The sequence below is a fragment of the Zophobas morio genome, unplaced genomic scaffold (assembly GCF_036711695.1).
Source record: "Zophobas morio isolate AGI-343-1 ecotype UQ-CSIRO unplaced genomic scaffold, CSIRO_AGI_Zmor_V1 ptg000006l, whole genome shotgun sequence".
NCBI classification, from domain to species: Eukaryota; Metazoa; Arthropoda; class Insecta; order Coleoptera; family Tenebrionidae; genus Zophobas; species Zophobas morio.
Window position 1 is genome coordinate 1,323,449 of NW_026972111.1, and position 15,297 is coordinate 1,338,745.

Genomic DNA, 15,297 nt, shown 5'->3' on the forward strand with positions numbered 1-15,297 from the left:
ATACAGAGACGTTAGCAATCTACAATTTGCTTCAAATTTATAAGTCTTTCGTTTAAATACACACTAAATTATTACTATTATTATTGTGATTATTTAGCTGGTCTGTAAGTTGTTAGGTATCAAAAGACAACTAATATGTTGCAGAACAATGTATTTTAATTTATGAGACTCAACCTCTCTAAAATTTGCATCCACTGTACAACAAAAACCACATTTTCTTTTTACGTTTTTATTCATCCAAAAATCTCCAACAACAAAAATCAACAAAAATCAACCTAACAACCACATATCCGTAAAACACCGATATGTAGTACCTCAAAAACTCAACAACAACACTAAAAATAAATACACAACTAAAACAATAAACAATCGAAAATTCTTATTTAACGTCCTTGCACTAAAATTGAATCTACGCTAACGCATCAACAGCCCTACAAACACCGCCGTGAGCGTCGCCGCCACCGGCGCCGTCACCGCACTGCCCGTGTTGCAGGCGTCCGTAAAGCACTGGCACGTCGTTTCCAGCTTAAAATCCGTGTCCGTGACCTGGCAGAAGCTGCTGTTGCTCTTGTAGGCGTACCAGCCGCAGGTTCTGGTGATCCGGTGAAAAGTGGGGTCGTCGAGGACCTTCTGGACTATTTTCCTGCAGAACATCCTCTGGCCGTTGCGCTCTTCGCATTTGTGCAAGAAGGGGCTTTTGGTGTCGTTCACTTCGATGTCGGCGCATTCGGGGTTCTTGTAAGAGGAGCACTGGAAGCAGTTGATGGCGAAAACTGGAAAAAATAGTTGTGTGTGAAGTTCTGTACACAACAGGCCACGAAATTGGTTATTAGCGTTGTTAGAACTATAATTAGCGTGGTCGAAATTTGATATAATAGATATGTGGCGGTAATTATGTAATTTGTATAGTGATTTATGCTATTGACACTTTTGAAGGTTGTGTTAATTGAGATGGTTGTTAACGAATTATAGGATTTACGCTGGTTTAATTACGTTGTTGTTTTTCCCAAATTATTAATTATTATTTAATCGTCAGAAATCCCACAGGAGAGTTGAGAATAGTGTAATAATTGTATTAAGTTATAAATAAGACTACGTTTTAAGAATTTGTTTAATCAATTTTATTTATGTCTTTTATGTAATGAATAAATAAAATCGTTTTCATTTTATTGAAAGTGTGTTTTTATCTTAGTGTTGTAGGTCAATTATGTTCATTCTTTTCTTTAAAAAATTGATGACGTCATTTCCTTTGAAAACATAATTATGAAAAGACTATAGTTTTTAGTGTGTATCATAAATTTGGTTTTTTAGTCACAATTGTACTTGACGTAAGTTAATTTAAAAAAGAGATTAAGAATGTCCAAGATCCTTTGAAACTGTTTCAAAAACAAGACACCAGGAATTCTCAAAGTCTTTTCAAACAAAAGAACCAGCTGAAGTTTTTCAGATTCTTTCAACAATGAAATACGAAAGATTCCCAAGATGTAAACTCAAAAATAAAACAAAAACTGCGTTCCAGACTTTTCTGAAATTTGGTGTATTTTAATTGCAGAAATTTTTGGATATTTTACTTACTTAACTTAAACAATTTTAAAATTTTAAACTTTTGGAGAATTTGAGTTTCTAGAAATGTTCAAAAATATAGGGTTATACCTATAAATTCTATAATTTAAGAGATTACGAAGATGATAAAGGATTTAGAAGGTTTTGAGATCTGAGACATCAGAAATTTCAGAAATTCGAAAAAATTTCTATAATTTAGATATTATCTATCTTGTAGACTTTCCAGCAGTTCTAGAATTCATGAAATTATAAAGACTGTAAAAAGTTAACACAATCTTGGAATTTTAAAGTTTTGGAGAATTCCCTTAATTTCAATATTTTGAGTAGTTTAGATATTCTAGGAATTTTCGATTCTAGAAATTTTTTAAACTCTAAGGTTGTACCTATAGATTCTATAGTTTTGGAGATTACGAAGATGACAAAGAGTTTAGAAGGTTTTGAGGCTAGAGGCATCAGAAATTTCAGAAATTCTAAAAATTTTCAATCTATGTATCTTGTAGAACTTTCAGCAGTTCTAGAATTCACGAAATTTTTGATATTTTACAAAACTTAAAACAATATTTTAATTTAAAGATTCTGTATAATTTAGATATTCCAGAAATTTTCGATTCTAGAAATTTTCGAGACTCTAGGTTTATACCTATAAATTCTGTAATTTAGGAGCTTAGGAACATGATAAAAAATTTCAGATATTCTAAAAATTTATTGTAATTTAGATATTATGTATCTTGTAGAACTTTTAGCAATTCTAGAATTCATGAAATTTTGGAGGCTTAAAAAAATTAAAACAATATTGAAATTTTCAAGTTTTGGAAACCTCCAGAAACCTAAAGAACGTAGTTTAGATATTCGAGGAATTTTTCTTTCGAGAAATTTTCGAAACCCTAAAGTTGTGCCTATAAATTCTACAGTTTTGGAGATTACGAAGATGATAAAGAATTTAGAAGGTTTTGAATTTAGAGACATCAGAAATCTCAAATATTCTAAAAGTTTTCTATAATTTAGATGATATGTATCTTGTAGAACTTTCCGCAATTCTAGAATTCACGACATTTTTAATATTTTACCAAACTTAAAGCAATATTGGAATTTTAGAGTTTTAGAGACTTCTAAAAATTTAAAGATTCTATATAATTTAGATATTCCAGAAATTTTAGACATTAGAAATTTTCGAGACTCTAGGGTTATACCTATAAATTCTACAGTTTAGGAGATTAGGAAGATGATAAAAGATTTAGAAGGTTTTGAGGCTAAAGACATCAGAAATTTCAGATATTCTTAAAATTTATTGTAATTTAGATAATATGAATCTTGTAGAACTTCCAGCAATTCTAGAATTCATGAAATTTTAGAGCCTTAAAAAACTAAAACAATATTGAAATTTTAAAGTTTTGGAGACCTCCAGAAATGTAAAGGTTCTGAGTAGTTTAGATATTCTAGGAATTTTAGTTCCTACAAATTTTCGAAACTTTAAGGTTGTAGCTATAGATTCTATAGTTTAGGAGGTTACGAAGATGTCAAAGAATTTAGAAGGTTTTGAGCATAGAGGCATCAGAAATTTCAGATATTTTAAAAATTTTCTATAATTTAGATATTATGTATCTTGTAGAACTTTCAGCAATTATAGACTTCACAAAATTTTCGATATTTTACAAAACTTAAAACAACATTGGAATTTTAGAGTTTTGGAGACTTCTAAAAATTTAAAGATTCTATATAATTTAGAAATTCCAGAGATTTTAGACATTAGAAATTTTCGAGACTCTAGGGTTATACCTATAAATTCTACAGTTTAGGAGATTAGGAAGATGATAAAAGATTTAGAAAGTTTTGAATCCAAAGACATCTGAAATTTCAGATATTCTAAAAATTTATTGTAATTTAGATAAAATGTATCATGTAGAACTTCTAGCAATTCTAGAATGAATGAAATTTTGGAGCCTTAAATAAATTAAAACAATATTGGAATTTTAAAGTTTTGGAGAGCTCCAGAAATGTGAAGGTTCTGAATAGTTTAGATATTCGAGGAATTTTGATTTCGAGAAATTTTCGAAACTCTAAAGTTGTGCCTATAAATTCTATAGTTTTGGAGATTACGAAGATGATAAAGAATTTAGAAAGTTTTGAATTTAGAGACACCAGAAATCTCAAATATTCTAAAAATGTTCTATAATTTAGATATTATGTATCTTGTAGAACTTTCAGCAATTATCGAATTCACAAAATTTCCGATATTTTACACAACTTAAAACAGTATTGGAATTTTAGAGTTTTGGAGACTTCTAAAAATTTAAAGATTCTATATAATTTAGAAATTCCAGAAATTTTAGAAACTAGAAATTTTCGAGACTCTAGGGTTATACCTATAAATTCTATAGTTTAGGAGATTAGGAAGATGATAAAAGATTTAGAAGGTTTTGAGGCTAAAAACATCAGAAATATCTGATATTCTAAAAATTTATTGTAATTTAGATAATATGAATCTTGTAGAATTTCCAGCAATTCTAGAATTCATGAAATTTTGGAGCCTTAAAAAAATTGAAACAATATTGAAATTTTAAAGTTTTGGAGACCTCCAGAAATGTAAAGGTTCAGAGTAGTTTAGATATTCTAGGAATTTCTGTTTCTCTAAGGTTGTACCTATAAATTCTACAGTTTAGGAGATTACGAAGATGATACAAAATTTAGAAGTTTTGAGGCTAGAGACATCAGAAATTTCAGATATTCTAAAAATTTGCTGTAATTTAGACAATATGTATCTTGTAGAACTTCCAGCAATTCTAGAATTCAAGAAATTTTGGAGATTTAAAAAAATTAAAACACTATTGAAATTTTAATGTTTTGGAGAATTTGCGAAATTTAAATATTCTGAGGAGTTTAGATATTCAGGAATTTTAGATTCTAGAAATTTTAGAAAATCTAAGGTTGTGCCTATAAATTCTACAGTTTTGGAGATTACGAAGATGATAAAGAACTTAGAAGGTTTTGGGCTAAAGAAATCAGAAATTTCACATATTCTAAAAATATTCTATAATTTGGATATTATGTATCTTTTAGAACTTTCAGCAATCCTAAAATTCACGAAATTTTGGAGATCTTTTACAATTTAAAGCAATATTGGAATCTTAAGGTTTTGGAGACTTACAGAAATTTAAATATTTTGAGTAGTTTACATATTCTAGAAATTTTCGAAACTCCAAAATTGTGTCTATAAATTCTACAGTTTAGGAGATTACGAAGATGATACAAAATTTAGAAGTTTTGAGGCTAGAGGCATCAGAAATTTCAGACATTCTAAAAATTTTCTATATTTTAAATATCATAATATCTTTAATTTCCAACAATTCTAGAATTCATAAAATTTTGGAGGTTGTAAAAAATTAAACCTATATTGGAATTTGAAAGTTTAACAGAAAGAACTCAGAAATTTAAATATTTTGAGTTCTTCAGATATTCTAGGAATTTCCGTTCCTAGAAATTTTCGAAATTCTAAGGTTGTGTCTATAAATTCTACAGATGAAAAAGGATTTAGAAAGTCTTGAGACTACAAACTTCAAAATTTTGTGTAATTTGGATAACATATATTTTGTAGACTTTTCACCAGTTCTAGAATTCAAGAAATTTTGCAGAATTTAAAAATCTTAAGCATATAGTAATTTCAAAGTTTTGAATTCTTATAGAAATTTAAAGATTTTGAGTAGTTAGATATGGCAGAAATTTTAGTTTCTACAAATTCTACGATTACGAAGATGCTAAAGGATATAGAAGGTTTTGAGGAATTGCAGATATTCTAAACATCTTCTATGGTATAAATATTCCAATAATTCTAGAATTTAATGCAATTTTGGTGATTTTGAAAATTCTGTTTCTATTGATTTTACAGGTTTTTACAGTTCTGAAGAATATGTTAATATATATTCTACAAAATACAGATGTTCTAGAAATTCTAGATATTTTTAGGTATCAGTGTGTTTAGAAATTTTCGAGAAACCCAAGATTCTAAAAATTTAAAACATTTTGGAGTTTCAGTAGATAAAAAATATAAAATAGTTGTTATATTTTAACCTTTTTTTTTATAGGAATTAGAAGTTTCAAACATTCTGCATTTCTTAGATATCAGAAGTTTTGTAGAATATAGATTAAACAAAATCTATAATTTTAGAGTATAGAGATTCTGGACATTCTAGAAAATGTTTAGTTTTAAAGAATCTGATTATTCTAGAATTTTGAAGCTTTAAAGATTTTCCATGTGATGGATTTTAGAAATTTGGGAAATTTCATACTTCGTGTAAATTTTAAACATGTTAAATATTCTACAAATTGTAGAGATTTTACGGAATTCAGAACTTTGAACAGCTTTAAAAATTTTTTGAAATATGGAAATTTCATGAATTTTTGTTATTTTTGCAAAATATGACATTTAAAAAATCTATAATTCCTTGAAAATGTTGAATTTTAGATATTCTGATCTTTCTAGGATTTTATAGCTTTTAACGATTTTACATATTATTTATAGAATTTAGATATTTAGAATTTCAAATTCTTTAAAAAATAAAAGATACTAGAGACCCTAGAACTTTTCATGAAATCTTGGAGACTAAAAATCTTATGTTTCTATAGATTTTACAATTTCGTACCATTTTGAAGAATATGAAAATAGTCTACAAATTCTAGATGTTTTAGAAATTTTATAAATCGTAGATATTTAAAAAAAAAATTTCGAAAATTGTGAAGTTTCAATAAACAATAAATATTCCAGTTTTATAGCTAATAAGATGTCTAAATTAAACAAAATCTATAATTTTAGAGTGTAAAGGGAAATTTTATGCACTGTGCAAATTTTAAAGTTACTAATATTCTATAAATTGTAGGACATTTTAGGGAATTTAAACAACTTTAAAAAATTATTAACATAATTTGTTGAATTATAGGGGTTTTTGATATTTTAGAAATTTGATATTTCAAATTCTTTAAAAACGAAACAAAAGATCAGTCTTTAATATTCTTTTACACGATTTCAGATTATTTAAAAAATAAACATTTTCGAAAATAAAACAACAGAAGCCTTCAAGGTTTTTTCACGATTTAGAAAAAAATATTTTTTATGATAACGTCTATAAATTAAAACAAAAAAATATCAAAAATAAAAAATTTGGGTTTTTAAAAATGCCAAACATTACAAAAGAATAATAACACAGGGTAACCAGTAAAACAGAGATTTAACAATCAAACTATAAATCTCCATGTAATAAAATAAGCAATCTGAAGAAGATAAGATAAAGAGACGTTTTTGTTTTTGGGGATTTCGAAAGATTTAAACGATTAAGTAGAGTTTAAATCACGCAGTGATAAAAATATCGAGTTTTTTCCTTAACTTATCACTTTCCTTAAAAGGTTGTAATCGATTTTTGAGATTTTGAAATAAACCAAACTATTTCTGGGGTTTGTTGACTGTTTTTCAAAATAAAATTTTAAAACAGTAAATCAATTTTTATATATAAGCAAACTTTAGAGCAAACTAGTTTCAATAACAAATACCGTTTCGAAATGGAGAACAATCAAATATGTGTTTTCAAATTTAAATCCGATAGCAGCCGCAACAATTGAATTAATGAAGCCTGGTATTATTTAGTATTTTCAGATTAAATATACACTGTAAGGTATTTTCTTTTCATGTGAAAAACCATGTACCTCATATTGATAAGCCATCATATTTTTTTACATTTTTGCTGCTCTCAAGTGACAAACAAGTGACAAAAAAACACAGATGTGATTTGCTTGCTACAGGGTTCCGTTTTGATCAATTCATAAATATAATTTTAATAATTTCCTTAATGTTGTATACTTAAAACACGAAAGTTATTTAGGTATTTAAAAAAAATGTCTTATCCATAAAATAAGGATCTTTAAAGGTTACGTACAATTTTATCTACATATTATTTAAATTTTAGAGCGTCTTATCAGCAATAATGCAGTCGTTATCTAAATTATGGAAATATTGTTTAAACAAGTGAACGTGTTTGTGTTTTTCTAATAGATACTCGTTTAATTTACTTGAAAATATTGCTCTACTTTTGAAGTAAGTAGAAAAACGAAGTCGAAAAAACCGTACTATCATTTAAAAATTCCTCAAATCTAAATAAAAAAAAAACATGTATTTTACTTATCACTGTTTCCACAATACCCAAGTCCTCGCTACTAGATCACTTGACTTATTTACCAAACAAGTTACGCCATTCCGCAAATATTGAAACTTTCGATAATCGAACAATAGTTGCGATCTCATTCTTGTGGCTCGCACCTGTCGCAATTTTCTTATCAGCTCGAGCGGCAAAAACTCACCTGGGGCAGCAAGCAGCAGCACGACGCAGCAGACGTCCACGGGACCCATCGCACTAGCACCTATAAAACGGTAGCAATTCGCCTTAACAAGCAAGATAACGCAAAATTAAGCAAATACGCGCTTTGTCCAGTCACTCGACGTTTCGGCAGCAGCACCTGCACTCTTCGGTGCCACCGCGGCCCGGCATAAATAACGACGATTTCGTTTTCCGGATATTTCTCGCCAAATCTGGAACTTATTGAGGAGCGAATTCGTCGCTCCTCCTGGAAGACCACGACCACGCACCTGACCAATGGGTATCGATCTGGACAAGCACAAATATGGGTGTGTGTGCGGTATTTGTGGCCGAGGTGACGTCGGCGAGACGTCGCCCCGGGTCCTTTTTTCTTTGGTTTTTTTCGATTGTTTTGCCGAGGTTTGGATAAATCCTGATCAGTTATCAAGTGGATTCTTTGCCGAAGCGTCGGAACGCACCAGTTGAGTGTGGTTTCAACCCATTCGGATTATCGGCTCGAATTTGTGGTCAGGAGTAATTATGGTCATTACAGGGAAGGCTGGTAGCGGACGGAGACACGAGGTGCTAGGCGGTGGCGGAGGAGCCGGGAAATTTGAGGAAAGAACCTTGACCTGGTGTGTTCGAGGTTGGAAGAGTGGTTTGATGATTCAGCGAGTGCTTGAGATATCGGTCAATAAACACGCAAATAAACGACGAGGAAATCTGTCGCTGTCTGGAAAAAATCGACGATAAAAAAATGTACATGTAAAGTCGCTTAATGGGGCTTCTCCGGGTGTGAGGATCGGGCAGGGCGAGATAACGCTTTTTCGTAATAGGTGTTGCTTTTTGAAATACAGGTGGGTTAAAGTTCGACACCTGTTGCACCTGTTGTGGTCGTGATAGGGAACTGTAGCGGAAGTTGGAACATCGTTCGCTAGATGGTGAAAGTTTGTACGGTTTAAATGCGAACTATCAAACTGCTACAAGTTTTTCTTGACACATATTATTGATGGAAGCAGTAAGCTGATGCCTTAGGCGATTAATTTTTTTCGTAGCAGAAAATATTCGTCCATTAATGTTATTAAGGATCGTATTATGGAAAAAACGAAGCATATATGAGGTTAAATAAGTGTGCACAGAGTGCAAAATGCAAGTGACGTGGTTAATAAAGTAAAGCAAAATGGAAAATTTACGCCAGGAAATGATTAAAGAATTAACATTTGCAATTTATTTATCCAGGATTACGATAAAAAAATTCTTCAATGATTTTTTTAAATGGGACGCTATCATTATGATTGGATTATTTGATAAAGCTTATTTTTCTACATATGAAAACGTATGTATAGGGGTTGCATAAAAAAGTGGAGAAAATTAATAACAAACGAAATAAACATCATATGCACTAAAAATTAAACAAATATGTTTTTTGTTTAGTTCTACTTCTGTCACAATCATTAATAGTATTAATCATTTCTTGTTGTCGAAATAAGTCTACTTATATTAAGAAGAAAAGGCAAAATGTAGCCCCGCCCACCCACCCCATCTCAATTGTGATGATTTTTTTTATTGGTCGTGAGCCAATGGGACGGAGATTAATTGCAAAATCCTTATTTCTCCACGAGACATTAAAAACATGTTTTTGAGTATCGTATGGTAAAGCCATAAGCCAAAGATTAGGACCTACCCCCCCCGATCTCAATTCCCAATTGTGATGAATTTACGATTTTAAACATGTTCTAAGATTCTTGTTTTGAAAACACGACTACATAAGTTAAGAAGAAAGGAAAAATATGAGCCCCGCCCACCCGCCCGATCTCAATTGTGATGACAATTTTTTTAATCGTTGAGAGCCAAAGGAGCAGAATTTAATTTTTACTCCTTTAAATCCATATTTCCTTAGAAAAACTTACCATTTTGAACGTGTTTTCAGTTTCTAAGAATAAAAAAATCATCACAATTGAGATGAGGTGGGTGGGCGGGGTGTATATTTTGCTTTTCTTTCATATGGATAGTATTTTTTTGAACAACACGATACTCAAAAACATGTTTTTAATTTCTTGTAAAGAAATAAGTATTTTGCAGTTAAGCTCCGCCCCCTTGATTCTCGGCGAATAAAAAAATAATTACAATTGAGGTAGGGGCGGGTGGGCGGGTTTCATATTTTGCCTTTTTTTCTTAATATACATACATAATATTCTTTGAACAACACGATACTCAAAATGTTTTTAATGTGTTGTAAAGAAATAAGTATTTTGCAGTTACGTTCCACCTCTTGGTTCTCGGCGAATAAAAAAAATCATCACAATTGAGATAGGGCGGGATTTGTATAAGGAAATATCGATTTTGCAATTCGGAACCTAATTGCCAAATACATAAGTATGTCCTTGCAAAAATGTACCATTTTAACCATCTTTTCAGTTTCTTGTTGTGAAAAGATGTCTATGTATATTAAGAAAAAAAAAAAAACGGAAAATATAAGCAAAAAAACAAATTACAAAATTTTTCATTTGAAATAGTAAACTAAAAGTCCACAAAAAATTCTGGAGGGTAGATATCAAAGTTCTGATTTGAAAAATGTTGCTTGTTTATGGTTCCGCCCCAAGATTTTAGAAATATTCATTTTGAAATTCAATTTAAAAAAAATATTCTAAAAATTGCCCTATTTCAATGGGCGAATTTGGAAAAATTGTGGAAGTTATCGAACAAAATGTCCTTGTGTAAATCTCGAAGATGATCGGAAAAGGGTAGAAATTTTGGTAAGGGAGGAGCACTGAAAATTTTACTTTTGAAAAGGCTACCTAAAAATTCAAAAAAAAAGTTTTTTTTTTAATATTGCTTGTTTATGGTTCCGGGGTAAAATTTTATATAATCCAGTTTAAAAAATAATCCTTAAAATTTAATATTTCAATGGACGATTCTGGAAAAATGATGAAGAAATGAGGCCTAAAGTTACGTCTGCAGGTTGAAGTCAGAAAAAACTGTCTTTCGATAAAATCCGAAAATGGTCGAAAAAGGGCCGAAATTAGGTCGAAATAAAATAAGGAGAATTTTACTTTTGAAAAACTTGCCTAAAAATCCACAAAAAATTCGGGAATGTAGATCTCGAATCGTTTTGAAATTCAGTTTAAAAAAAAAATCGCCTTATTTTGATGGTTGATTCCGGAAAAATTGCAGACCTTACCAAGGAAATGAGACCTGAATATTTCAATGGACGATTCTGGAAAAATGATGACGAAATTAGGCCTAAAGTTACGTCTGCAGCTTGAAGTTAAAAAAAAAATGTCTTTCGATAAAATTCGAAATTGGTCGAAAAGGGACCGAAATAGGGTCGAAATAAAATAAGTAGAATTTTACTTTTTAAAAACTTGCCTAAAAATCCACAAAAAATTCTGGAATGTAGATATCGAATCGTTTTGGAATTCAGTTTTTTTAAAATTTAAAAATTGCCTTATTTCAATGGGTGATTCCGGAAAAATTGTAGACCTTACCAAGGAAATGAGACCTGAAGAAAATGTCTTTTTTCATTTAAACTTAAAACATGTTTAAAATGGAAAATTTGTATAAGGAAATATCGATTTTTGCAATTAGGTAGGCATAATTGCAAAATCCATATTTCCTTACAAAAATTTACCATTTTGAACGTGTTTTAAGTTTCTAAGAATAAAAAAATCATCACAATTGAGATGGGGTGGGTGGGCGGTATTTATATTTTGCTTTTCTTTCATATAGATAGTATTTTTTTGAACAACACGATATTCAAAAACATGTTTTTAATTTCTTGTAACGAAATAAATATTTTGCAGTTAAGCTCCGCCTTCTTGGTTCTCGGCGAATAAAGAAATAATTACAATTGAGGTAGGGGCGGGTGGGTGGGTTTCATGTTTTGCCTTTTTTTCTTAATATACATACATAATATTCTTTGAACAACACGATACTCAAAATGTTTTTAATTTCTTGTAAAGAAATAATAATTTTGCAGTTAAGCTCCGCCCCCTTGATTCTCGGCGAATAAAAAAATAATTACAATTGAGGTAGGGGCGGGTAGGCGGGCTTACATTCTGCTTTTTTGTTTTAATATGTGTAGACTGCTTTTCACCCCGCCCACCCACCCCTCTCAATTCGGTTGATTTTTTTTTATTCGTCGTGAGCCGACAGGCGGAGCTTAATTGTAAAATCCTTATTTTTTTCCGAGAAATTACCGTGTGTTCTTAAGTAATTGTGTTATATAAAGAAAACTAGATGTATCAATTAAAGAAGAAAACCAAAAGAGGAGCCCCACCCATCCGTCTCGATTTCAATCGTGCTGAATTTTTCATTCGTTGTCAGAGATAGGGGCGGAGCGTAATTGCAAAATCTATATTTCCCTATACAAATTTACCATTTTAAACATGTTCTAAGTTTGCTGTTGTGAAAAAAACGACTAATATTAAGAAAAACAAATTACAAAATTTTTCTTTTGAAAAAGCAAACTGAAAGTCCACAAAAAATTCTGGAGCGTAGATATCAAAGTCACTGGAATGAAAATGGGTGGGTGAAAGGAGCTATTGGTTGCTTAAAAAAGTCTGTAGCAAAAAAATTAAACTAGCCCCGCCCACCCACCCGCCTTCTCAACCCCGCCTCTATTTCAGTGATTTACTTTACTTTATCTAGAGTCAATCAAAGGTGAATCTTGTACTGAACAGAAAAAAGATCGCTAGAATTAGAACAGGGTGGGTAGGCGGGGCTAGTATCTGCTAAAATAAGACTGATTTAGATAAATGACTAAATAATATTAATAGTAGTCATTGGAATGAGGAGGGGGTGGTTGGGAGCAATACTTTTATAAAAAACTCAAAGAAAAAATTAAACTTTGCCCCGCCCACCCACCCCACTTCCATTTCAGTGATCATTTTATCTAGTCAGAATTAAAGGTGGATCTTATACTGAACAGAAATAAATAAATTCTTTAGAATGAGAAGAGGGAGGGTGGGTGGGGTTAGTACCTGTCAAGATAAGAACGATTGTGGTAAGTGACAAACCATTAAAAAAAAATAGGGTGGGTGGGTGGGGCTAGTATTTGTTAAGATAAGATTGAAGGTGGCAAATGGCTTACTCTCTAAGAAAATAGAGAATAAAGAATTTGGTAAGATAAAACTGAACAGTATTAAAAATAGTCACTGGAATGAAGAAGGGGTGGGTGGGCGGGGCTATTGCTTGCTCATAAGACTAGAAAAAAAGCTAAACTTAGCCCCGCCCTGAATTTTTTGAGAATTTTTAGACAACTTTTTCAAAAATGAAATTTTCTACTTATATTTATTTTATATTTAAGTACATAAAAAATAAAAAATATAAAATATTAATGCGTATTTTCAGTTGTCAATTACAATTATTTTTCCTCTGAAGTCTTCTTACATTTTTACACGTCATCAATTTCTCCCAAGAATTGACAAATATTTTAAGCAAAATTTTTGGGCGTCATCAATTTTCGTAAAATAAACAAAATCAGAAAAAGAAAAAAAAACACGAAAAAAAAAACAAAAAATGCGAAAAAAGGTGGCAGAGTTTAAGTGGAAGAAAAATATGAAACAAAAAGAAAAACGACTAAAAACGACTAAAATAGGGAAGTAAAAAAGGCGACAAAAAAATTAATCTTTTTTTGGAAAATTTTTGAAAATTTGGATTAATTTTTAGTGTTTATTGGAATAGTTATCGTGACGGCGAATTCAGATCTACAACTGGCGCAAAATTCTCTACAATTTTTCGGTGGATTGAACCTATTTTTACCACTTTTTTTTTGGAAAATTTTTGAAAATTTTGAATTCATTTTTCACGTTTACTGAACTAGATGCCATGGCGACGATTTCGGATTTGTAACTAGCAGAAGATTATCTACTATTTGACACTAATTTTCGGTCGTTTGAACCAATTTTAACCATTTTTTTAGAAAATGTTTGAAAATTTTGAATACACTTTTCGTATTTATTGGAACAGATATCGTAACACCTATTTCAGATCTGTTACTGGCGGAATATTATCTAAAATTTGACACCAATTTTAGGTTGATTGAGGCAATTTTAACAATTTTTTTTGGCTACCTAAAAATTCAAAAAAAAATCTGGGATATAGATATCTAAGTTTTTTTTTTGAAAAATATTGCTTGTTTATGGTTCCGGGGTAAGATTTTATATAATCCAGTTTAAAAAATAATCCTTAAAATTTAATATTTCAATGGACGATTCTGGAAAAATAATGAAGAAATGAGGCCTAAAGTTACAAGTCTGCGGGTTGAAGTCAGAATAAAATGTTTTTCGATAAAATTCGAAAATGGTCGAAAAAGGGCCGAAATAGGGTCGAAATAAAATAAGGAGAATTTTACTGTTGAAAAACTTGCCTAAAAGTCCACAAAAAATTCGGGGATGTAGATATCGAATCGTTTTGAAATTCGGTTTTTTAAAAAAAAATAAAAATTTCCTTATTTCGATAGGTGATTCCGGAAAAATTGTAGACCTTACCAAGGAAATGAGACCTGAAGAAAATGTCTTTTTTCACTTAAACTTAAAACATGTTTAAAATGGAAAATTTATATAAGGAAATATCGAATTTTGCAATTAGGTTCCGCCCCATAATTGCAAAATCCATATTTCCTTACAAAAATTTACCATTTTGAACGTATTTTAAGTTTCTAAGAATAAAAAAATCATCACAATTGAGATGGCGGGGTTTATAATTTGCTTTTCTTTCATAAAGATAGTATTTTATTTAACAACACGATACTCAAAAACATGTTTTTAATTTCTTGTAAAGAAATAAGTATTTTACAGTTAAGCTCCGCCCTCTTGGTTCACGGCGAATAAAAAAATCATTACAATTGAGATAGGGGCGGGTGGGCGGATTTTATATTTTGCCTTTTTTTCTTAATAATTATACATAGTATTTTTTGAACAACACAATACTCAAAATGTTTTTAATGTGTTGTGAAGAAATAAGTATTTTGCAATTAAGCTCCACCCTCTTGATTCTCGGCGAATAAAAAAAATCATCACAATTGAGACAGGGCGGGTAGGCGGGCTTACATTCTACTTTTTTGTTTTAATATGTGTAGACTTCTTTTCACAATAAGAAACGTATAACATGTTTAAAATGGAAAATTTGTATAAGGAAATATGGATTTTGTAATTCGGAACGTAATTGCCAAATACATATGTATTCCCTTGCAAAAATGTACCATTTTAGCCATCTTTTAAGTTTCTTGTTGTGAAAAGATATCTATATGTATATTAAGAAAAAAAAAAGGCAAAATATAAGCGAAAAAACAAATTACAAAATTTTTCTTTTGAAAAAGCAAACTAAAAGTCCACCAAAAATTCTGGAGCCTAGACATCAAAGTTGTCCTTATGTAAATCTCGAAGATGATCGG

The 15,297-nt window shown here is 30.5% G+C and overlaps 1 protein-coding gene across 1 annotated transcript; it reads right to left on the minus strand.

The window, feature by feature from the left end:
- Positions 1 to 213: 213 nt before the first annotated feature.
- Positions 214 to 8,066, minus strand: LOC135122957 (uncharacterized). Its single transcript, XM_064047456.1, has 2 exons — positions 7,906 to 8,066; positions 214 to 773 (listed from the first exon to the last, which is right to left on the minus strand). The coding sequence occupies exons 1-2, from the start codon at positions 7,952 to 7,954 to the stop codon at positions 415 to 417; spliced, it is 408 nt and encodes a 135-aa protein (XP_063903526.1). The 5' UTR covers positions 7,955 to 8,066; the 3' UTR covers positions 214 to 414.
- Positions 8,067 to 15,297: the final 7,231 nt, after the last annotated feature.